The following is a 26097-nucleotide window of genomic DNA, read 5'->3' as shown; positions in this document are numbered from 1 at the left end:
TAGGGAAATATGATGCTGCCACTACAGCAACTGTAGCTATACTCAGACTTTAAAAATTGATTAAATATATATAATCACACTGATACAGACTTTGAATGTGGGGAGAGGGAGATAATATTTGTAATATAGTTTTCTTCCTAAAGAAGGGAAAAACAAAGCAAGTGCAAGCCATTTCTGGTTGACAAAATTAGACAAGGCTGCTCTGTGCTGCTCCATCAACTTCTGTCTGATCTGGGTTGTGCAGAGGCACTGCCCATTCAGCTAAATTGCAGGATTACACAACTACGTTTCCACTGCTCCATACGTTTGCCGTGGCACAATTACATGTTTCCATTACCCCAYGGGTTTGAAATGGCACCACTGGGCAAATGGAGGGAAGTTTTTTTGTGTGTGTGATCTTAAGGTGTTCTGTCTGCGAGAGGCTCTGCACTTCTCCGTCTGCATTGTATTAYGTGAAGCCAGTAATTTGTTTTGCATTGCACCTAAATGCTCTATTCTACCTCTATCTATTCAACCAACAGTCTGAACCACAACAGGTTTTAAAGCAGAACTAAAACCTCTGCTTTAAAACCTTTAAAACAGGTTTTAAAGCAGAACTAAAAGAGAAAATTAAAGATGCACAACAAGGCGGTTGGGATTAAAACTGCACTGTAACTTTGCCATACACAGGCTGCTGGTGCAGGTAGCAAGAACTCACACCCTATAAACTCATCCGTGCTGCATGAAAATTCCCAAGGTTTGCACCGAGGTAGCTCCCTCAGCAAAGCCCAATGGAACAGTAAAGCATTTCCACTGGGAATGACAGTTTCAGTCCATATAAGCAACTATTAGGCAAGCTGAAAAATAAAATTATATTTTTTCCCCAGAAGAACCAGGTATATCAAGGCATGAAGCCCAAGTTAAATGACAAGCTCCTCCATGGAGTAACATCGGATCGACAGCGAGGATTTCCCAGCCTTGTCACAGTCTCCCTGGGCAGCCAGAAACGTTACCCTTGTATTACTTAAATGCAATAGCTGTTTAAAACAGATCATGAGCAAGAACAATGGCCTCACATGGAAAGTATGCACTGTTACATTATTGGAAAAAAAGTGCCAGACTCGATGATAAAGTTTAAACACATCCAAAATACAAAGGAAGGTTTTCACACGACTTCAAATTACAGAGGCTCGTTAGTGTCATCTGCTTGAAAGTGTCTTCTCTGGCTGCGCCACTACAGAGGTGTTGGATCCTTACAGAGGCCTCGGGCACTGCATTAATACTGGAATAGCCATCTGGAGATAGACTTAAGTTAGAAAGAACAACCTATATTGTTTGGGGTAAGTATCTGAGTGAACCCTACGAAGACAGGTATTGGTATCTGCAATTTATGCTAAGGTTCAAGAAGTGACAAGCRATCTCATGCACATTAAGTGCCAATTTTTCCACGTGTTCCTTCATTTTAATGCTTGATTAAGGATAATTCCCATGGAAGGTGCATCAGACTGTGGAAAGTCAAGTCCAGGGCTGCTTTTTTTGTGGTGAAGTCCTGCCAATAAGCCTGCCATTGATTCCTGCTTCCCAGCACAAACCCCAAGTGAGACCTGTCAGTCATCACTGTGGAGTGGAGTCTCCCTGGAACCTCTGTCATCCAAATGTTTTCTCATTTCTGCCCATATGGATCTGAGAAGGGGATATCCTGAGGGATTTGCCGCCCTAGGGAGCCTTTCTTTGATTATATGTTAATATGTTAATATATGTTTTTCCAACAACCTAGAAGACTAACCAGGTTTAGCTATTTACTCAGCTCTGGTGAKGCTGCACCTGGAGTATTGGTGCAGTTCTGGGCTCCCCAGGACAAGAGGGACATGGAGCTTCTAGAGAGGGTCCAGCGGGGAGCAACAAAGATGATTAAGGGACTGGAGCATCTCTCGTATRAGGAGAGACTGAGCTGAGCTTGTTTAGCCTGGGGAAGAGAAGATTGAGAGGAGACCTGATCAATATGTTTAAGTACCTGAGGGGAGAATGTAGGAGAAAGGGGCCAAACTCTTCTCAGTGGTGGCCAGTTACAGGACAAGGGGCAACGGGCACAAGCTGAGACCCAGGCAGTTCCATCTCCATGTGAGGAAGAACTTTCCTGTGGGGGTGCCAGAGCCCTGGAAGAGGCTGCCCAGGGAGGCTGTGGAGTCTCCTTCTCTGGAGATCTTCCAAACCCGCCTGGCTGCCACCCTGTGCCCCGTGCTCTGGGTGTCCCTGCTGGAGCAGGGGGTTGGACTGGACCATCTCTAGAGGTCCCTTCCAACCTCAGCCAGTCTGTGATTCTGTATTTCAAGGCAGTCACTGAACTGTGTGGGAGCAGGGCTCTTACTGAGCACTGTCCTTCAGATCTGCTCTGCTCCAGTAGCAGGACACGGAACCACGTCTGCATGAGCTGTACACAAACCAGCTGCATTTGGCCACGGCTTCACCTGCGGCCGCCTTCCCGTCGGAGCCAGCCCAAAGCGGCTGCGGAGCCTTTCACAACAGCCCGTGGGCACGTGCAAACCGGAGCTTCACCGCCAGTGCTGGGGTCAAACAGCCAAGGCTGCTCTGCTTTGTCTCACATAAGCTCCAAGGCAGGACACTAGCACCTCTTCTCCAAGTCTTATGAAACTGTTGGTACAACGGTATTTGCTGTTTAAATGTTATTTCTCTTTTGACCTTCAGTTTATCACCGAATCACAGACTGGTTGAGGTTGGAAGGGACCTCTAGAGATCATCTAGTCCAACCCCCTGCTCCAGCAGGGACACCCAGAGCAYGGGGCACAGGGTGGCAGCCAGGCGGGTTTTGAAGATCTCCAGAGAAGGATGTCTTCTTTTATCTTATAAAAAGCCTTTTCTTTTATCTTATAAAAGATAAGAGAGGTCTGAATAGCCCTGGCTATTGATATTTGATTGTAGCAGATTGTCAGGTGACGTCTCCACATTAAAGCAATAAAAGGAAAAACCGAGGGTCAAAGAAAGTTCTACCAGAAAACAAAATGAGTTGTAAGAAATGTCCGTCAAGTGGTAACTCTCTTTAAGTGCCATACTATGAGGTTATGTCTCTACTTAAATAAATGTAAATAACACATTGATGGGAGGAGTCCCCTTCTGTTTTTTCTTTAAATTACTGAGGAAAACAGAAATAAATGTTCAGCCATTAGCTTGATATGAAGCCTTATCAAGCCAAACACAAACCTCCCCAGAGGTCAACTTACCTTTTCCCCACCAAGGTCTTCCACTTGCTCTACCCAGCCTGTAGCTGCGTGTCCGCCTGTAGCAGCATGTCCATGTGTCACACACACACACACACACACACACACACACGCACACGCACACGCACACGCACACGCACAGTTCACAGCCCCGGTGCGCACGGCAGTGCAGTTGCTGCCACCTTTTCTGTGAGCTGCATCTTGGGGAAACGCGAGACGAGCGGGCAGCCAGAGCAAACAGAGGTGTTTACATTTGATAGCCTAACTAAACCCGAACTAACTTAGGAGATACTCTCCTAGGCCCTGCTACACTGCTGAAAGCAAGAGGTCGTTTGCTTTTCCTGCTGTCACTTAGGACAGTTCCTAGGTTTAAATCCACCTGGCTCCTGTCACTGAATCACAGAATCTTTATGGCTGGGGAAGACCTTCAAGATCATCGAGCGCAGCCGCACGCCCATCCCCACCATGGCTGCTAAACCACGTCCCAAGCGCCTCATCCACGCGTTTTTTGAGCACGGCCAGGGACAGTCACTCCACCACTTCCCTGGCAGCCTGTTCCAGTGCTTTCCATGCTCTCTTTCCATGTAGGAATTCTTACTTATGTCTAACTTGAACTTCCCTATGTCCTATGCACTTGTGGCACATCACAGCTTCCTTTTGAACGCTGAAACTTGTATTCACAGCATTTGAGCCAAAATCTTTTTTTTTTCTGTTTTGTTTTATAGCGTTCACCAAAACTTAAGCTTAAAAGACAGTGCAAAGAGGGTAACACCATTTCTTAAAAACACTCCAAGCAGGTAATGTGGCAATCTCAAAATACTCCCAAATTAACTTCAAACTATTACCATGACTAGACAGAAGAACAGCCACAGACCTGGAAGGTAAGCTCACACTCCTGCTTTGCAGGATACTTCAACTACTTCCAGTATTTCTAAAACTTAGGAAACAGCTATATTGGACTTTCTTCAAGAAACACCTCARGGTTTTCCTGCATCTTTCCTTTCTGCCCTATATTTAACAAAGTGCTGTAGTTTTCTAATAGCATTAAGTCCMAGTCTTTGATACGAACATATAGTACTTTCCTTCTATTTAGAAACAGTAACTAATAGCAAAATATACATARTAAGGAAAGTAAGAAAATCAGCAAAACACAGAAAAAATACACTACAAGGAAGTTCTATAGCTGTAACCCAATTAAATAATAATACAGGATTAAAATATAAGCAATTTCACTAAAAAAAAAAGGGGGGGAGGCATAAGATTTTTTTTTTAATCCCAACCCTCATAGCTTTATTACCAGATAGTTACTTAACATTCACCTTGCTGCTTCTACTAATAAAGAAGCAATATAGATATATGCCTGCAGCTGGGATAATTTCACAGTTTTATGGGACTGCTGCTGTTAATTGGGAAAGACCTAACACACGAGGTGCAATCTACCACAAAACATCTATTGTACTTATGTGAAAAAGMGGAGTTAAAGCAGTAACATGAGTTTGAAGAAGATAATTAAACCAATTAATTGAACAGGATCGGGATTTGTACGTTAGAGCAGCTCAGCTCTGACGAATCCTAAGCAAATGCCATCTAGAATATGTCACCTGTCAAGTTTCTCATCCCACTTGCCACCAATGTACAAACTATACAAGAACACACACTAATTCTTGTCTATTTGCTCCCACAGACTTCCACAACTTACTCTACAAGGCATTTGTTTCTCAAGAGGTACGTGTAGTGCTCAAGATAACCTCAAGTTAMCCATGAGGCAGCAGTGCCCTGGTGGCCAAGAGGCCAATGGGATCCTGGCTGCATGAGGAGGATGTTGCCAGCAGGTCAAGGGAGGGGATCCTGCCCCTCTGCTCAGCTCTGGTGAGGCCGCACCTGGAGTTCTGGGGACAGTTGGGGACAGTTCTGGGCTCCCCAGGACAAGAGGGACGTGGAGCTTCTAGAGAGGGTCCAGCGGAGAGCGACAAAGATGATTAAGGGACTGGAGCATCTACTGTATGAGGAGGGACTGAGTGAATTGGGCCTGTTTAGCTTGGAGAAGAGAAGGTTGAGAGGGGATCTGATTAACATGTATAAGTACATGAAGGGAGAATGTAGGGAGGAAGGGGCCAAGCTCTTCTCAGTGGTGGCCAGTGACAGGACAAGGGGTAATGAGTGCAAACTGCAACACAGGCAGTTCCATCTCCAGGTGAGGAAGAACTTCTTTGCTGTGAGGGTGCCAAAGCCCTGGAAGAGGCTGCCCAGGGAGGCTGTGGAGTCTCCTTCTCTGGAGATCTTCCAAASCCGCCTGGVTGCCACCCTGTGCCCCGTGCTCTGGGTGTCCCTGCTGGAGCAGGAGGTTGCACTGGGTGATCCCCAGAGGTTCCTTCCAACCTCAACCCTCCTGGGATTCTGTGATTCTGAGTGCTGCCACTACAGCATCACACAGGACCATGGAAGAAGTTAATGCCATTCTCAAAACATTTTTTTTTATTCATAAGCAAATAATACAAATGAAGACAAATATCGAATGACGTGATTACATTTTAAAATACCTCAAAATAAAGAGAAGCAAGGCAAGATAATTAGTTATGACTATGTCCCATGCCCACCACAAAAAAGTTCTCATCTTAAAAATAATCGGAACCTTTTATCAAATTGTCAAAAATACAAAGACATACCTAAAAAGAAGAAATCAGCCTCGTAATTAATTTGCTGCTGCTTAATAAGGCACCAAGCGTGGGCAGTGACCTCCCCAACCTCAGATGTCCCAATGCAGACAGTCACTGTTGTTCCCTCTCCAGGCAATAGTGTGGTGTTTCCAGGGTGTGATGATTCACCTGACCATTTTAGGTCTAGATTGGGATAAAACAATTGAGTTTACACACTTTTTTTTTCTCCACTCACTATAAATGGGGCATAGGACCATCTGTCCAGGCGTAGACCTCTGCACTATGCATCCTATCCCACGTTTTACATACGGAGATGCTATGTTTTTGTCCCAACATCTACATCAGGCCACACAGTTTATCTGCAGCTCAGCTCACAGCTTGGTAACTAATTAATGGGCAGTAACTTGTTTATGCACCCGCAGTCTCCGTCAAGAACAAGAGTTAAAATTCCTGAGCTAGACATTAAGAAGTCAGTTTAACAATTCTGAATCTGTGCCGTGCGTGAAGATACTTGACCAGCTAGTACAAATTCAAGTATGGTTAACTCAGGTGATGGGGATGCAGTGTTGTGTTGCCAAGTTATTGTTTGTATTACAACAGTGCTCAAAGGTTCTAGCTTAAGTCAAGGTTCAACTACGTTATATAGTACGTAMACTCATAGCAAAACTTGGTCTGCTGTAGCCTGATGCCACTGCAGCAACAAGAGACACCGCTATTACCATGTAGAAACTCTGTACTTCTACAGAGTTGTGCCTCATGTAGAAAGGGGCAGCAGTAAAGTCTAAATGCTGGACATTTCCCTGCATAGGGAAGCAAAGAGGTGGTTAAAAGGAACCCTTCAGCCACAGTTGTTTAATTCCTTGCAGTTGAGTCCTGCAGACACAGCCCTTGATCCAGATAAGGTACAAAACAGACAAGGCAACAGAGCAGGGAATTAGCTTCCCAGGATCACTCAGGAGCTTGTCATGTAGCTTGGAAGGTGTCTCCCAAGCTGATACACCAAAACATCTTATTTGTCATAGAAAACTTCTAGAATGGGACACACAGTTACACAGCGATGCCTATCAATGGCATCAAACATCTGACTTAAGTCGAGATTAAGTCATGGGGTATCAAGTGCATGTCTGAAAAGCTGAGTAGGTCTGTGATGAGTTTTGCAGAGTCAGGGGTAGGCGATAAGGAAGTCTGCTCTGTTCTATTCACTCACATTTAACTCATCACATAGGTACATAAGTGCCATAGGGAAGGAAAGGAATTCTTTCCTCTACATTGTGAAATAGTTACAGAGCAAAGTTGAAGTGACCCTTATTGCTGCAGAGCTCTCACTTAACTGGGAGAATGGTCAGTGAATCTGCTCTTTGTTCAACGCAATCTCCTCCTATCTACGGCCAATACGTTACAAATTAACCCCACTGCCACATTGTTTGGCTGCTGAGGGCTTTTTTCTTCCAGCTGATGTTTGCCTATCAGATCCCTGCATAAGCAAATAGTGTTCAAGCTCTGAATTTCTGAACAAATTTTAAAACACCTTATTTAAAACATGATTGAGTTCCAATATTGCACATTATCAGCATAGCTAAAGCTACTAAATGCTCACATATATAACACATGTATATAATAATTTGATAAAATTTTAACTGAACTTTTAAATAATTTTTCCAGTTATTCATGAATTACATCATGACAAATTTGGACCAAATGTTTCATTGGTCTCCACATTTGTGCTTATCATTGCCTGCACCTCTTCTGCCTGACCAAAAATCCCTGCTTCTTACRAAGGTTTGCTCTTCGTTTGGTCTTTCCTGGTAGACAAGGGGCACCTCAGTCAGATTTCATTTGTATTTTCAATTTGGCAAGACGAGCAAGACATTCATCTCTCCATTCCCTCCTGCTATCCAGGTGTTTTGGAACCACTGGGATTTTTTCTGACATTGCCTGAAACAGAAAAAATTAAAAGTGATTAAACTCTTGTTCTGTGTAGGAAGTTTCTTACCAAGATTGTTTTCCTGCTGAAGAAACTTCTCAGATGAAGGTTGGCCTGAATGCAGCAATGAAGGTCCTCAAAGAAACACCAAAGCAACAGCCTCTTCTTGGATGGGCCCTCACATCCACTCCCTACCATTTTGACAGTAACATTTTATGAAGTGACAAGGTGGTGACATGGCCTTTTATGTGGCTAAACATGTGTTCTAAACCCCATTAATGTGTGAATGCATCCATACACAGAATCATTCYGTAACAGCTAAGCAGGAACAATTTGATACATGCACATGTTCCTTGGAGAAGCCTAAAAAAAAGATAACTATGAAATGGCAGAGTTAGGAAATGGAAATACTTTAGCTAATTCCTAAAGATGCCTCGAAAAGCCTATATCATGACTATAAACTAACTGTGGGCTTAGAAAAAAAATTAACAAATGGGGTTCCAATCCAGCATTGCATTTAAAACATGTCTTGTTTTTAAGCACGCAAGTAATCTTACTGGGCTTCTTGCATGATGAATGTTAAGCATGTCCTTGCATGCTGTACAGACTAGGATTTTAGTTTGTAAGAACAGAAAAAAAAGAACAAAATACTTTAAAAATCTATGCATGATGTACAAACAGCCCAACAGTCAGAGCCCTAGGCTCTATTCAGAAGCAGCAYTGGAAGAAAGAAAGATACAAGAAAGGAACATATCATTGGGATATAACTTCTAAGTGACCTTTGAAAACAGAAAGATGCAACTATATTAGCTACCACAGCTCATCAACAGCACAAAATATGGATTGTTTAAAGATAGAATATCATATCATCCATAAATAAACTTACTTGTCCAGCTAGCCCATCCGGAAGAAAAAGGTTATGGGGCTTACGCARTAAGAATGAGAAAAAGAACATGGGGAGGAGAGTTTTGGTGTAGGAAAGGGAACTTGTAGCTGTGCAGGTTGTGGCAGAGGTAAGGATATAGGATAAAAGTGTAAGAGACAGTAGAAGTTGGGGATTTCATGTCAATACCCTGTAGCTGTTAGCAGCCCATTTCTCTGGCTGATAATAATGCACTCACATCCTGTATCACGTTCTCTTAATGTATTTTAAAGAGCTTTAAAAAGTACATACTAATATAAACCCATTCAATACTGATCTTTTCACCCAAAGTACACATTCACATCATAAATACCAATCACAGCTGCCTCTGGAGTAAATCCAATGGTTCTGGCTCTCGTTGCATTTATGCCCTGTATATTTACCTGGTTGACTTTCTGCTCCACTTCACCTGAATATTCCGGTACCGGTCCGAAAGTGTTCAGAACCAGTTTCATGCCGTCACGGTACCTTTCACAGTAATTTGAAATACCTAAGAATGGAAGGGAAACATTACACATGAAAAGAAAATCCTACTTGAAGTAACACTCTCTGTGCTTAAGCAATGCCTTAAATCAGAGACAAATAAACGAAAAGAAAGGCTTTCAGTATTAAGTGTTCACACACACTCCTATCCATGCAAACATCAGTTGCATCAGTTAAAAAACACTATTAAGCAGTGAGTCAAAGACTTTAAAAGTAGGAAAATCCTTCACAACACGAGTTTACCTTCCCCTGTGCAACCTTTCAATATATAACGATACATCTGCCATTTTTTTCTGACAGGATCCCTGCCTTCTGCAGGGACGTGCAACTGGAGGGACAGGAAATGTGCTCTTATGCTTAGGATTACTAAATGCCATCAAGGAAAAGTCTGCAGCTTTTCCATGAAAGTTCATGGAAAAAAATTTAGAGCACATCTTCACTRCAAAAGCCATACATGCAAAAGACCAGGAGGCAATACTAAGTAAGGGGTGCAGTACATAATAAGGTATATTTGTGATTTTTAACTTGAGACCAGAAAGTTTGTGCACAGAAAGAATTCCCCTTCCTCTCCTGTCCACCTGCTTGGTACATGTCATATTAAGTGGAAGCATTTCTGTTATTATTTATCTACTGACCTTCAGTACATCAAGAGTGGCATGGCTTTTGAGGCAAGGCCCAAGGCCATGGAGGCCAAGACTGGCTTGGCTAAACTCCACTGCAAAAAGACAGAATTCAGAAGGTGGAAACAGGGTCAGGCTACAACGGAGAAATCTGAAATCACTGCCTGGGCATGTAGGGATGGTGCTGGGAAAGCCAAAGCTCGACTCCAGTTGAGACTTGCCAGAGGCAGCAAGGGCAACAAAAACAACTGCTACTGCTTCCTTAGTAATAAAAGGCTGAATGAGGAAAATGTTGGCCCAGGAGTGAAATGAGTGGCTGATTTAGTGGCAGCAGGCCTGGAAAAAGCAGTTATTCATTGCTTTCTTTGCCTTAGTATTCACCAACATGATCTCTCAGGCCTCTGTGCTTAAAGACGGAGTACATGAGGACTCAGTGGGGGATTATTTGCGAGAACTTTACCCCTACAACTCCATGGAACCAAACAAATTGCATCGTAGCATATGAGATAAATGGTTGGTGTCCTTGCAAGGCTCTTCATGCAGATTGTGGAGATTGCCAAGTGACTGGAGGAAGGCAAATGCTGCACCCAGCCTCCAAAAGGGCCAAAAGAACAGCCCAAGAAACCACAGGCTGATCAACCTCTCTCCAGTTCCTGGGATAATCATGGAGTCTGGGATAATCATGGAGTTCCTGGGATAATCATGTGTTCTGGGCACAATAAGAACAGAAGTGACTGGGAACAGTCAGCATGTTCCTATTGAGAGTAAATGGTGTCTGACCAATGTGATTGGTGACAAAAATTACTGGATYTGGGAACAAGGAGAAACCAGTAGAAGTCATTTATCTTGATGTTAATATGGCATTTGACACATCTCCCACCATATTCTTGTATCAAAGTTAGGTCCGATGCTTGGACAACTAGATAAATTAAATAGCTGGTTGGACAATCAATCTCAGAGGACATTAATGGGACATTTATTACCTGCAGGCCAATAAAAATGGAATACTGCAGGCATCTCTTCTGAAACCGGTTCAACATGGCTTGCTCAGAAAGTCTGTGAGATACCAAATTAGGGGAGACAACTAGGTGGTACCCCTAGGGCAAGAAGGTCTGAGACATCCAGAAGGACTTAGACAGCTAGGGGAAGGGGCAATAGGAACCTTATGAAATTTAACAGGGACAAATGGAAAGTCCTGCAGCTGGGAAGCAAGAACTTGCAGTGAAAGGATCCCCTAAACTCAGGTTTTTGGTGGACAGCAAGCTGAACGTGAGCCAGCAATTTGCTCAGTCAGCAAAACAGGGCCAACATCATCCTCTCTTATATTAACAGGAACAGAGCCAGTAGATCAAGGGAAGTGATTATCCCTCTTTACTGAGTCATTAAACTGCACCTATAATACTTGGCCCAGTTTTGGGCTCCCTGTACAAAAAAAAAAAAAAAAAAAAAAAAAAAAAAAANAAAAAAAAAAAAAAAAAAAAGGGAAGAGATTAATAAACTGAATCAAGTTCAACGTAGAGCTACTGAGAAGGCCAAGGGCTGAAACACTTGACCTGAAAGCACTTGACCTGGAGCAGAGATGGCTTCAGGGTCCCAGAAGAGCAACCTGCCAGTGCCTACGAGGTTATCCAGAAGACACAGTGAGGCAACACTGGTAAATGCTGAAATAGGAAAGGGTCACCCTAGATACAAAGAGAAACTTTTCCCCATGAGGATAGTCAGGCAGAGGCAGTAGTTGCCAGAGAGGTTGTGCAGTCTCTATTTTTGGAGGTTTTCAAGACCTAGCTGGATTAAACCCTGGCAACCTGGTCTGACCTCACAGGTGACTCTGTTGTGAGCAGCAGGTTGGGCCAAAGACCTCCTGAGCCACTTAAAATTTTGAAATATTCTATGATTCTATTTCAGCTGAATTATTATTATTATTAGATATTTCAACTACAAGACCATATCTCTCTCGGAGGAACACATGAAAAGCTGGCTGAAGATGAAAGCACATGGAGATTGTATGTCCAAGATTTCCCGTTAAAATCTKTCATTGAACTAATCCTTATGTACACTAACCACAAGTGTCTAAGCTGTGTCTCCCTCAATGGCTGCCAGATGACCCTTTCACGTAAGCTGTGGCCAATGAACACTTCTATTATAGCAAGAGATCTTAGAGCTTCAAAAATGCACTACTTTCTTTCGGTAAAACCATGAATTGAACTCCAAGTAGCTGTGTAGCAAATGTCTGGATTGAGATTTTCCCCAATGCTGCCACCAGAATCATCTGGTTGCCAGAAGATTGTGCTCAGAGATTTTCAGGTGGCTCTGATCTATCAATWCCGTAGCAGGTCCAGGCATATAACCCATGCTTTGCTCTGGCAGCACAGCGCAGCTGTTTTTCAGCAGTGGAAAGAAACACCCTCAGACACTTCTGAAAGGGTCAGGATCTGCAAAGACAGTCAACAGCCTCCTGACATCAAACCTGTGAGGCACGGAGGCAGTGTGAGCACTGGGGGAAATCAGAATGTCTTCTCCTGCTGAAATGGAACTATGACACTCCAGCCTGAAAAAAAGACAGCATGAGGAAGATAACAGTCAATTTAACAGTCAAAATTTTCRTCATTTTCCTAGCAAAGACAAGTGGTCATCAGCAGAACTACTTTCAATGGAGAGTCAAGAAAGGGAACAGGGAAGCTGGAAGTTTAAACAAACAACCTATTAGAATCTGTAACCAAAGGTTCAAATCCCTTTAAGGAATAAAGTCCTTGACTGGAGAATATGTTTTGATCAAGTCCTTAAAATACACAAAGTCACCAAATCTGGGTATCAGCCGAACTACAGGTAAGTAAAATGGTAGCCAGATAGAACTTGTTAAGAGAAAATCCACTTTCCCTCARCTCTATTAGGAATCCCAAAATAATTAGTATTGAGACACTAGAGAAGAACTGAAAAGATAAATGCACCAAGCAAAAAACTTTGCCATTCAGCCAGACACATAAATCTATTGGACTTTTTCATGCTATTAGCTACTACATAATGGAACAGTTAGAGATGGAACCATTTGCACCCTTCTTTCTCCTTTCTCCTCCCAAAGCAATGATAAAGACAAAGCAATAGAAGACTTAGGCAAGAGGTGACTATACCCAAGTCCTTCTGGAAGGGTAAAGATATCACATAACAGATYGAGAAGCATGAACTGCCTGTGGCCACAAAAGGCAAGAAACACAAGTGAGGCAGCCTTCCTACCACATTAAAGAATGTACCCTAGGTCAGGAGTCATTAAGTTGTCCTTTTCCTGAACAGGTGGTAGAACAGTTCCCTGGAATGCAATACTGGGATATCAATACACTGGAAGTCACACCCGTTAAACCCTACATAGTTGAGGTTGAAGGTGGAGAAAAGAACAGAAACCTCTGAGTAGTGTCAACCATGAGTCATAAACTACAACACTTATGCTGYTCAGCATGCCTCACAGCCTGAAACTGCTCAAGTGCAGGCATTGAAAAGGGCCCCGAGCTTAGGAAGAGCATGGAGGACACCTTTGCTTCTGGATCAAATGTGGAAGAGATCAGATACTCACTGGAGTGAGTAGATCTGCTCCAGAGAGCAGATACTTACTCTCACTGACTGTGAGAGATTAGCACTCTGAAGTCATGATGACCATCTCAGATAAACGGTTGAAGCAACATAATGGGAGAATATGTCTATTGCTTGGACAACAACTTGGAAAAATGTTTGAGGGTATTGAACCCTTTTCAAAAATGGAGTCCAGCGTCCAAAGGAAGGAGGCTCTGTGAAAAGCATCTGCTTGGTTAAGTAGCTTAAGCCTGTGTGTGGCCCAGAGCATGTCAATCAGCAGTTAAGTCAGCCTGTTTCCCTGCCTTATCTATCCACTTACTACATCTGTCTCTAGAACACACTCTAGCATTTCCTGGCCTTCTCCAATAAAAAAGTGAGGTCAGATACTCATACAGTGTTCATACAGCACATATAGTGGTGCTCTAACTATAGGGAAACTTAGTGTTTTGTTCAATATTCTTGACTGGCATACAGCCAGACACCTTCAGATTGCCTAGTGAGCTCCAAAACATCACTGACGGGAAGTGATATTCAAGAAGGAAAGGATTATTGTGGGACTCTGAATAGGCCATGCCATGGTTCCACATCTTCACTGGTCGAATGAGGGACCATATCTCTCCATAAAAACCTATGGAAAGGATCACTGGTTACCAGCAGACACTTACCATATCCTGTCAATAGTGTCAAGTGCTTTACGGGTAACGGTTGGGCTCACAGACCCTCRCACCCAAAGATTCAAAGATCTGAGCTTATGCACAGAAGGGACCTTGGGGTAGTTCTGGATAAGAACTCATGCACCAACCACATGGCATTTATAATTTACCTTGCCAAGTGGAGCTTCTTCCAATGGTGAGGACTCTGAGCAAAATGTTTATCCCCACATCACACCATACCATGGAAAGCTCCCAGCTCAGTAATGCAGCAGCTCTCAGGTAGAAATGACTGATGGACAGCAGTGCTGAGCTATGTGGCTCTGGGCACACTTTGCTAACTCAAAGCAAAGTTGCTGCCATCAGCAGCTGCTGCCAGATGAGCAATTGCAAAAACAGAAGGGGCAATTCAAACCAATATTGCAGTTCAAGTAAATCTACATGAGCAATCAGTGATAGGAGTGATAAATAGATCAGTGTCAGTTATCACACTAATCTGTGACGCAGCTGACACCAAGACCAGTGCTGAATAGTTTGGATTCACATTCCAAAAGCCAAGGTGAACCTCAACCTCCTGGCGAGCTTCTTGGATAATACCATGGATTTATGTGGTCTTGGTTCTGGTCAGATAGTCAGAAGAAGGTAGTGGAGAAGTCTATGTGCTRGAAATCAGGAGCCTCACTCTGAAAGAGACTCACGGCAGCATTTGGCAGGAGCCTGAACGTTTGAGCTTAGCTGGCCCATTTGCCTGGTGACTCTGAACTCCTCAGCTTAAGACGGCCCTCACAGCTAGTCCTGGAACATAAACTGCCCCCTCAGCTCTCCTAACCCTTGTGTGAGTCACAGAGCAGTTTCTGGGTAATGTATCTCACCAAGGAAAGAGAAACGTGCCGGTGCGGCTTGGGTGATGCAATTCAGTCCTTGCACATAATGTGTGAATAGAAAGAAACTTTCTGCAAAGTCATCAAAACAGGAAAAGTCAAAAAAATAAAATGTTATGTGGCTGGAGAGGGGCAGTATAATTCACCCCAACACTGGGGCTGAAATGGCAACATGCAATCCCCACCTTGYATAGCAAACAGGGGCTGGACATTGCATTCAAAATACTTCCAAGTCTTAAGTGAAGGATGTAACTAGAATATACACATGGTCCCACTTAGAGATGAAAAGATTGACTTCAAAATAGCTAATTCAAAATAGATTCCTCCAGTGTGAAGTCTAAGCAGGGACAGTACGGTAATGTTTAACTTAGTTTAATTATTCAAGATTAACCCTATTCTGCCAGCTTCAAGGCAGCACTGAAGCAACAGGGAATGCKGATAGAAAAGTCACCTTGCTTTTCAGTTGTAGACTCAAAATAGGCAAATATTTGACTCCAAGTCTGTAGACCCCTGAGATTCTTAGTTCAAAGGTCAGGATTAGAGCAATGGTAGATGATCGGCACTTGCCTGGAGCACTGGAGCAAGAAGATGAAAAGCAAACAAGACAGTAATTAGCAATAATTAACAGCTCAGGCAGCAACCTTAGCTGGAAGAATTGGCATCTGTAAAGTGCTAAAGACAAACAGGGCAACTAAAGAAACCAGGAGAAAAAAAAATGGGGCTGCAGTAGAGAAAGATGGGAYACAATTGCCAGCACCTGGATGATGAGAAGTTTCCTCCTGTCCATATGGCCTTCTGCTGCCCTCTAAGCCTCCTTCTTCCTTGCACATTTGTCTCATCCATGTTGCAGGGGGAAGACAGAGAAGGGGACAGTGGCAGTAAGCTCGTGAGAACCACAACCACAGGAAAGAAAAGTCTCCAGGACTGGCAGGAGTTCCCTAAACGTTTCCTCCATCACATGTGTTTACATCAAAGGCGGAGAGAGGAGGAGGAGCAATGAATACCAAAGAATATGAATGGAGCAGTAGACATGGGATTATGGGGATTAAAAGGGAAACACGCTAACTTCCCTGACTGTCAGAATGCCTCCCAGTGCTTCTGGCTGGTGCACTATAGCTACAAGAACAAGTTATCACAAGCCAGAAAAGGGTATTATTTAAAACTTTTGCTATCCATGTGCATCTGGCCCAATAGGAAATGCAAGGCTTTCTTATGCTGCCACTGAAGGAGAAATAAACTACTGCACACTTAGCTTGAGTAAGAGCCCAGGCAGTTTTCAAGACAGCTAATGAATTGTAAACCTGCATCTCAGCCTGTCCCACAAGAATTTGTTCACATAACCATGCTTCTAGCTTGCAGGGCCTTACCTGAAAGACTTGCACGGGTGCGGAGCAAACCCAAGTATCAGTGAAATGTCTCTAGCTGCACCATCAAGTGAAACAGGGCATTGATAAAGGAAAGGAGAAGTAATTCGGGACAGACATTTGGCTTAGGAGTGTGCCTAAAATCCCTTACTGCTTTCAGAATCACAGAAGCACAAGGGAGGGTCATAAACATAAAGGTGACGGGAGGAGCATGGTAAAGGAGGGAAAACCTGACCAGACAAATGGTGTTGTGGTCATGTATTACATTATGTAATCATCTCCAGATACGTTGGTTTCTTGTTTGCTATGTTGTCAGTGCCAACAAGCACAAGGGCTGCAGGATGGGAGCAAGAGAACTTGGCAAACCAGTCTGACAACAACCCTGCACACAAGGAAGGCACCGAGATATCTGCGAGAGAAAAAAAAACGTGTCAGAGAGGCAAGTTTTATTGGCAAGGATGGGCAACACACGGAGGACAGAAGGTGCCTCATAATATGGAGTATTAACTTGACAAGTTGCAACCTGATGAGCAGCATAATCAGAAGACACTGTAATGACTTGTCAAAAGAGCAGATAAGATGGTCAAGCCACTGATGTAACAGCATCAATGGCTCAAAAAGACCGGGGTGGGGTTGTTTTTAGCAGGTAAAAACGAAGATGTTGCACTCAGTAAGACTGCAGGTGAGTAGGGACTAGAACAGGAAAAAAGGGCCRTATTTCAGGAACACCAGGGAGGAATTTGTCATGTTTAGGATATGTTCAAAGGAAAAAAATCCCAGCCTCTTTGGTTTGCTGATAGGGAAATTATATTTCTAGACATTACAGCTATGAGGAAAACTTTCTAAATGTAATCTYGTCCTTATCAAGGGTGTGTCTTGGCACAGATGCATGCACGTAGTTAGGGTGTGAATTCACAGGACATTTGCTATTCTACATTAATGCCCATATGAATTCACTTAAACTTTGGTTACATGAATTCCTTCTACTACCCTAAGCCAGTGGCACCACCAAAAAAGAAAAAAAAAAGAAAAAAAAAGAAAAAAAAGAAAGAAAAAAAGAAAAAAAAAAGCTTTATTCTCTCTGTCTCTGTATCTGCGTAATGATGCACAAAACTTATGCAGGACTGCTATGAGCAGGATCCTATGGATCAAGGAACTACACTGAATTAATATGTAGATTAATTTCATATCTGGCATCAGTTCCATAGTCTGGGTCTTCYAGAACTGCAGTTCTACAAGTGCCATGAGCTGCTTTCTTCAGTCCTCTCGGAAGTGAATGGAACATGGTATTTCTGTGATATTTCATGTCAGTCCTACCCTTTGCACCTTTGACTTGTTCTCTGAAAYTGATTTGCAACCTTTAGGCATCAAYAAGCATTTTGTTCYTGCTGTTAAGCTGTAGCAGAGGCAGCTCAGCACACTGCTCTGAACAGAACAGCAGGCTCACCATGATATAATGCTCAAGCCGAGACACCRTCACCTCCCCTTTCCTATTTTCAATTCAGATTGGAGAGATTATCTTCTCACTGGACACTTAAACAGCTTCCCTGGAACCAGATGTTTGCCTAAAGGGTTACTAATCACCTGGAGACTGAAATAGCTGTTAATTACAAAACATAAACCAATTTAGAAACCCAGACACCCAAATTATTTTAACTAAATGAGAAAGTCAGACTAGATGAGCTAGATGAAGATGCATGGGCCTTAGAATCTCTAAAGCTTTAGAAATATGCTGGGGTATCACCTTTTAAGAAAYAAATTGCATCGGATTAGGAATATGAAGCTAAACATTCCCCCAATTCTCTTTATATATCTGCTTACCCAAATGAGGAATCCAACCAGCTTTCACAATCCCTTTRCCATTCCACACCACCTCTTCAAATTAGCATCCATCCTTTCTTCCCAGCTGTGTCCACTCTCTATTCTTATTTACAAGTCCAGGTCCCAGCACATCCACAAAGTGCTCAGTGATATACAACCCCATTAGCCATTAACTCTTACAGGAAAAGGTTACTTCAGAGCTGCACATAACACAAGCAAATGCCTCTTGGACACTGTGCATCAAGGTGTAGCTCCCAAACCTCCTACATCCTGCATGGGGAGAACCTGTTTCTGGAAAGTTCCTGCAGAGAGCAGCAGGTTAGTGGAGCAACAGGAGCAGGATTCGACAATCCAAGCCCGCAAGGCTCCGGGGGGATTGTTGCGCTGAAGGCTTGGGCTTCATGCATCTTTTCATTCTATCTAAAGAATGTATGTGCTTTATATTGAGCAAGTCAAAAATCACTAGGGAAGACCAGAAAACTCTAACATATCAATAGATCAGAAGAGGAAACCTTAGGAAGATRCCCCTGCATAGAGGATGGCTGGTGTTTCCCTAGCAAAGCACAATGGCAAACACTTTCTGACATTTAATTTGTTGGTATGCAATTCAACTGACAAGCTAAAAGACCCAGGTAGAGGATCCATGATCCCACATTCATGCCAAAAATGACCAGTCAGCCTTAAGAGACATAAGATAAACTTCTGCCAGGTGACTAGCCAAAAAACAGGGATAGGTAACACTGCGCCTTGATGTTTTATGATGACAGGTAACTGTGGACTGATGTTTTATTACCTTGATGTCTTGTTATTTTATTACTCTATTATTATATATCACTGCAGTGCCTAAAAGACCAAGGGCTCATCATTTCAGGGAGCATACATACGAAAAGAATAAAGAAAGACCCCACAATAAAAAGAGCTAAAAATGCACCTGATAGATGTTCACTTCTTGAGAAGTTTTCATGTTCTGTTAAACATATTGCTTAAACCTTTGTAGCCTTCACCTGAACTTCTGATTTGCTTTTATGCAACTTTTAGTTGGGTTTAATACATACAATTCCYTAAAACATCTAAAATACGTCTTGATTACAGTACAAGATGGATGATATTTTATTGTTTGTTTACTTGAATTAATTCATCTTTGTAGGCAAAGTGTTTTGCACAGAAGTGATCTCACTGTACCCAGCATCTAAAGCATCTCCATGCAAGGAARCTCCAGCCACATCCACACTGTGCCTTACCTCCAACTTCTGCGAAAAGGCACTTCACCTAGAGAAAATGACCTTCTGTTCACACTGGATTGTCATATGAACTTGTTTTTCTTTACCTGATCATCAGTTAGTCCCAAACTMTGTGTACAGCAATGTTTGCAATGGGAAATGGGAGGGAAATCTTGGAAGTCTGGAGTACATGGCTAGTATTAAGATCTCAACTCTAATCTGATCACTTATAAAAAGACAGTTATATCCAATCTCTTTCATCCACTGATCCTTCCATTTTCCAAGTTCTAGATAATTGGCCTTTTCTCCTCTTTACAATAAAGTACGGAAAAATGTCATAGCTACAGCAATCCAAAACTGTTCTGTTGTACATTTCCAATTTTTCATGCAAAATTAACCTTCCCTTCGTATTTAATTCACCTTCAACTACCTACCTTCTGCATTAAGATGCATGGTTTCCAGAGGTCCAATAAATGCGTATCTCATTCCCAATCCATCAGACATCACAAGGTCTAGATCAGTAGGAGATACTACTCCTTCCTAAGTAGTAAAAGTAGAATAGGAAAACTTGTCAATGCTAAGTTTTAATGCAAAACTGCTTGACTTCTCCTATAATTTCAGTTAAATTTAAGAGGCAATAAAAACTAAAGCTAGAAATAATTAGTTTGCAAACAAGAACATAACTGTTTGCCAGAAATGTGCACCTATTATCTCAGCTTTGCGATGGTTTAGTGCATAAACCACCAAAAAATAGCAGATCACCACCACTAATGTAAACTAATTGGCATATCTTTTTTTTAATACATYCATAGGAATGCTGTGCTTTAGAGCTCAATTATACTTTGACAATATTTTRTATGTATATTTTAGGGTAGATGCCAATTTAGTTTGCATTTAATCTATACTAGCTGTACCTGCTAGTTGGCCTGATACTTATCAGTTATAATAATTCGTGTTACTAGAATTAAATTGATTTATCAATATACATTTTTTTTCCTTAGAAACTGAGAATCAAGAAGACAGAGTTAACGTGGCAGTCTTAATAACACACGAACAAAACAGCTTGAGGAAAACGCAAGTACTGTACCAGCACTCTTAAATATTTAAGTTCTGACTCCCTTCATAGTCTCCTAGTTCTTGATTCCAGCACAGAACCATTATTCTGACAGGAGGGCAGCCCAAGAGGCCTGGATTGCCCCAGAAGCACCTACCACCTGCAGAAGTTGACCCCAAAAAGGCCGACCTAGCACACAGGGCCAGCACTCCGTAGCAAATAACTCATTAAACATTCAACCTACCCAGCCTCAACCTGCCCAGGTTCTTGAGTTCATCGCTAGCCTCAAATCTCAGAACTGGCAGGGTATGGAATATGCAAAATGAAGACTTTTTCTTGTCAGAGCTGAGCGCTCCCGTTACGCCTACAAGGCAGCAATGACGAGAAGGCCAACACCTCCAACAAGTTCACATTTGGGCAAGAATGAGAAGACTTGCAAGAAAGAGTTACAGTTCATTAATGTGCAGCTCTACTTGAGAAGAAGAATCTTTAATCTACGATGCTGATTTTCCACCTATTTGAGAGATACAAAATAATACTTGTTCTAACCACTTCTATCACAAAATTTTGTTTCACGAAGTTGTCCTCTTTATCCCGAGGGACATAACAATATTTTCTTCTGTTTCTTAAGATGGTTACAGAGACAGCTTCTACTTGTCTTCTTATCCCATGCCRAGACAAAAACCCTCCCCTTACTGCCTTCTCAGTGTCTTCTTCTCCACAAATGCCCTCTGAGCAGACATACTCATCTGCTTGGCCAAAGAGAGGACTTTTTCTTTCACAGATTTCCCTCTATTAGGATCCAGTCTGACAYGTTCCCTTCATAACTCAGTTATCTACCAAAGTTATGGGCAACCAGCATAGAATATTCCTTATCACCAACATGTTAACCTAGATATTTGGTCTCTATTATCAYTACAAAGGAAAAGACAACGGGCATCCTAAAGTAAGCACAGGTCAGAAGGGTTTTGTCCTAAAAGACCTTAATTCTTCTCACTAGATGAATGATTAGAATGTGGAGCTTGAATGTCTACGTTCACTCTGTAAAAATCTCAATTTAACCGAGCTGAATCCCACCCATGTTGCCTCCTTGTGTTTCTCAACCACACAAACTCCAAAATGTACTTCAAAAGAAAATCGTAAGTGAAGRACCAACACAACCTCTACAGCTGGTCACAGAAACCACACTTCACCATCACAGCCTTAAACAGAGCCTTTTAAAAGACTCAGTCCCAAACCTTAATCTGCTGGTAGGYGTCAATCAATCAAAAATAAGTCTGGCTGAATCACTTTTGCAGGTGTTTTCTGAACTCTGTCTTGAAAGGGCGCGATGATACTAAGATGTAGCCAACATATTTGGAAAACACAGTTCTGGTAACAGTTCAGTTAGACATAAGGCAGCAGGGATAAGGAAGTCCTGTTTTCTGAAACTTAGAAGTAAGGCAGGGGAACAGTCAAGTGACTTGTGTAAACGCAGAGCGAAAGGTCTGCGTAAGGGCAGGAAGCAAAAAAGAAGCCCCAGACTGTGCTCAGATTACAGAACTGGTGCCATCAGGGCTAAGACAAGCTCCATATGTTCCATTAAAGAGTTTTTTCCCTTGACAAGGCCATGCAACTTATCTGAACAACACAAACTGAGTCAACAAGAGTCCTCTTCTGTRGGAAGAGCTTCATTGGGGCACTGGATTATGGTGATAAAGCCACGCTCCATGAGTGATTTTTTGCCTTTTTTTCTGACTCACATGGATTTGTGGGCAAAATTTCACGCTAAGAACCATGTTCTAGACAAGCATTTGAACCACATCAGTACATAAAAGTTGTAAACATAACAGTAAAGATTTAATAGACTCAGAGAAGACTTTATAAACACTTAAACACAGCAAATTAATTTTTCAAATAAATGATTTATTTCTTTTGACACTGTAATCCTCAATTTCAATGCTAGCATTTGAAGATCAGCTGCCTCGAGTATCACAGGCTGAGTGCTTTGCTCTTGGYCCTTTGGCTACAGCACTAATTTTATGGCTCCAGCTGCTAAAAGACAAAAATTAGTGCCAACAGAAAGAAAGATCACGACAGCCCTCTTCAGTTGAGGTCTCATATTGTTCTACAAATGTGGGCCCAATTTCTCCTTGTCATACAGACTCTCCTAAACAAAAGTCTGTTACTTTATATCTCCAGAACTTAAAAAAAAAAAAAAAAAAAAAAACATAAATTAGGAACAACTTTAATGGTCTTCCCTTAGGGAACAGCTTTACTCCCACTTATATTAAGGAATGGTAATTAAGGAATATGGTGGTGGAAGGCTTCAGAGAATGTGTGATGTTAGCAAGGAGTCTTCCGTAAGGATTTGCATTTATGCTAAGGAATAAAAAAAAGAAACTTCCCATCATTTCATTAAGTCTAGCATGAAACAGAACCCCTCCAAGAGGAGTTTTCAATCTTTTCATTCTGCATGGCCATTCTTATAAGCCTTCCTTCAAGCACTTTTCACAGAGAWGAGCAAATGGTCAGGGTCAAAACCTTGCTCACTGGAAGCAGACTTTTATAGCTATGGGAAATTTAAAACAATTTGCACCAAAATCCCCACTGATTTCGATGGCCAAAGTGCAAGACTTAGGTTAGACTGGGATCTTCCAGGCTGCTTGTGATATCTCCTTAGAGATTTTCATCTCCTCTGGGGCCACAACCCAAGGTCTCCTCTGTTTTTTGTCAGTGACTCTCATGTGCAGGGGCCTCTTCTCCTTCGCAAAGCCCATGGAGGTTCTGCAGTCTCCACCTTTAAGACCTGACCAACTTGCTTGGTTTTAATGAACAATCTGCACGTCTGTGAGTCACACTCACATCTCCTCTTCTGTTGCTGACAGTGCCTTGTAATCATGTTAAACGTGACATGGCCAAAAAAACAATTTCTTTCTGGCATTGCCAGCTCATCATATTCTCAGACTCACTCCAGCCCATGCACRGAATTAGTCTGGATTCTACTTCCCTCCTGGACCACACAATTCCTGCCTCCAAATCTGCCACTTTATCCTCTATAACATCTATCTGCAAGATCAAAACTTCTTTTTCCCCTCTGTTCACTGCTAATCATCTCTTAGCAGCATTTGTTATGCCCTTCCCTATCATTTGGATCAAGTCCCTTCAACACACACCCTGATGAGATCTTTTGCTGTCCTGTCATTTTGAGCAAATGACTTTTCTCCTAGATCCCTCAACGAACTCCGTTTCTTTCCATTTCATCATGTTCAAGAAACCTGTCCCACACCTCCTCACTTCCCACCTCCTTACCTTCCTGACCTGTATTACCCTCCTCCATGACATCCTCACTCACCTCATCCTGTAACAAACACTTGATATCAACACAGTTTTTCTCCCCGCCTCTTTGAACTTCCTTTAATGACATCTCTCCTGAACAGAAYACCCTTCCTAACTAGATTGCTAAACTCCTACCTTATCTTTCACCTTTAGTAGGGGTTCCCCGGATAACACTATAATACAAATATTATCATTACGTACAATAACAATAATGATTTTGGAAGCAAAAGCCTTGCCAATTTTATGGACTGCCAGGCTGGTCACCTGAAAAGGGAGGGGTGCATAGGCTAGGGATGGAAGCCAATTGCTTCAGCAATTCATAAATAATTGCTGTGAAAATGAACAAAAATGGACACATAACCAAGTCATGACTCCTTATTTTCCAAAAGTTTAACCAAAAAAACCCACATCCTTAATGGTAGAGCTGCCAGTTCTTCTGATCTTTCACAATCTCTACAATCCACAAGAAAATCTAGTTTTAAAGATATACTAAAATGGCATCRAAAGCAGAAGAAAACACTGAATCTTAAGACAAATACTGAAGATACAACACACAAAATACTTTCAGCAGGTTCACAAAAGCAGTGAATCTCCTAAGTGAGATCAGGGCTGAAGAACTGCTGTATTTTCCTCGCCTACTTCCACTGCTGTATTTCATGACCTTCTTGCAAAAATTTCCCACAATACTTAGAAAAATATTTCCCCCAGCTAAACGTCCAGACAGCTATCAACAGTAACAGGATAGTCAGAGATGTTCAAAATAAGGTTTGAAACTTTTCATCTAGGGCAGCACTGAAATGGTTTGGTTGTTACCTTCTGAATAGAGTCAACTGAAACTTTATAGGGGATCTTCAGAATTTATTTATCTCCAGCTATTTATTAATTCTCTTTTGCAAACTAATACTGTGCTACTAAGAGATGTTCTTGTACTGTTAAGATTCTGCAAAAGGGATTTACTGCCAAAGCAATCATATAAGTAGGGTGCAGGGTGCTTTCTAGGCAAATGAAGAGGATAAGCATAATAACTAAATTTAGTGTCATGAAGACTATCAGTATCAGGTATATGGATCTTCAGGCTCAGTATCTTGCTGTAAGTCTCCTACTCTCATCATAATCAACATTACAACAATTTAACAGAAATGGAGGAATTAAAAACCTGAATAAAAAAACTACAAGAACTTCAGCTTCACCTAAGCTAGATGTTCCTACRTGAACTTCTTGCAACAAGTTCTCAGACATATGACCTTAAAGACATATACAGATGARTATACAACTGGAGTGTCTGCAGTATCTACTTATTCATGGCACAAATATGGAGAGGCAGAGATAACTGATGCAAAAATTTCCTGCCATCAACACCAGCACTGCCAGAGTGCTACAGTAACTTGTAAGTCAAAATCATGTTAGAAAAGACATTTTGTCACATGAAAGATCAACCTGGATCCAACACAAACTATCTCATTTTGGTCCTCTTGCCTCAAAGGTGAGTGAGTACTTTCTCAAATTCCTTCCTTTAGACCCATAAATCAAACTATGGCTTTTGCTTCTAAATACTTCTAAGAGTATTTAAGTATTTAGTTAAAAGTCAAACTTGTGCATTCTTAAAACCACATTCCGAAACATCCACACAGCAAAAATCCTCCTCCTTACATTAACTGTATGTTTCTAAACCAGCCTTTATTCTCCTAATTTCCTACAACTCCCCTTCCCATTCCCAAGCCTGGCCCGGTCCTGCATTCCCAGAGCTGCTCGCAGGGCCTCACCTTGGCCTTCATTCCCATCAAGTGACAGAGGTTTCAGGACTGCACTTCTGGCTCTCTGTAGCGTTTCGTATTCAAATTGTGCCCACCAAAAYTATTATGCCATAGTCACAGCCCAGAAGACCTCAGTCATATGGTCTTTTTCCACCATACAACCCACATCCCAGGCCTCACACATCATTCATCCCAACACAGCACTGCCAAAGAAAACAGAGGGGCTGAAAGGTCATCAGCTGCCAAGCTACATTTGGGAACTAAAATACGGTCTACAAGCTTCTCAGTCTACTCTTGACAAGTTTTTTCCAAGCAAACATTATTAACACAGCTGTACCTGCATGTATAAGCATGTGTAAGTTCACTCACTTGCTATTATTATAAATATTTTTGAGGTGAGAGCCTAGATGAGAATTCAAGCTCATTTCTCAAGATCCTCACAAACAGATGCTGCTTKCACAAATGGGCTGATTTAAGATTATTTCAAGCAACTTCACAATAYTTCTCAAGATTGCCACTATTTTTCTCTCTTGGTTCATAGATGGCCCTGGTATTCAAAATATTTCTCTCAGATGACCAAGTACTGATACAATGCAGTGCAGATAGAGCAGTCCTCTATCAACAAGGTGAATTTTTCCAAGCACTCCCAA

The 26097-nt window shown here is 42.1% G+C and overlaps 1 protein-coding gene across 1 annotated transcript in view; it reads right to left on the bottom strand.

Moving 5' to 3' along the window:
- Positions 1 to 6166: 6166 nt before the first annotated feature.
- CRYL1 (crystallin lambda 1) overlaps positions 6167 to 26097 on the bottom strand; it is a gene marked incomplete at its 5' end in the record, with an annotated part of 45150 nt that continues 25219 nt past the window's right edge. The window contains 3 exons of the mRNA XM_026035027.1: positions 6167 to 7807; positions 9102 to 9208; positions 19756 to 19861. Coding sequence (XP_025890812.1) covers positions 7694 to 7807; positions 9102 to 9208; positions 19756 to 19861 — 327 coding nt within the window. The remainder of the gene's footprint in view (positions 7808 to 9101; positions 9209 to 19755; positions 19862 to 26097) is intronic.

The sequence above is a fragment of the Nothoprocta perdicaria genome, unplaced genomic scaffold (assembly GCF_003342845.1).
Source record: "Nothoprocta perdicaria isolate Ctin4 unplaced genomic scaffold, notPer1 scaffold_155, whole genome shotgun sequence".
In the NCBI taxonomy this organism is placed as follows: domain Eukaryota; kingdom Metazoa; phylum Chordata; class Aves; order Tinamiformes; family Tinamidae; genus Nothoprocta; species Nothoprocta perdicaria.
The sequence above is the reverse complement of the archived record's forward strand: the minus strand, read 5'-3'. Positions and strand labels throughout refer to the sequence as shown.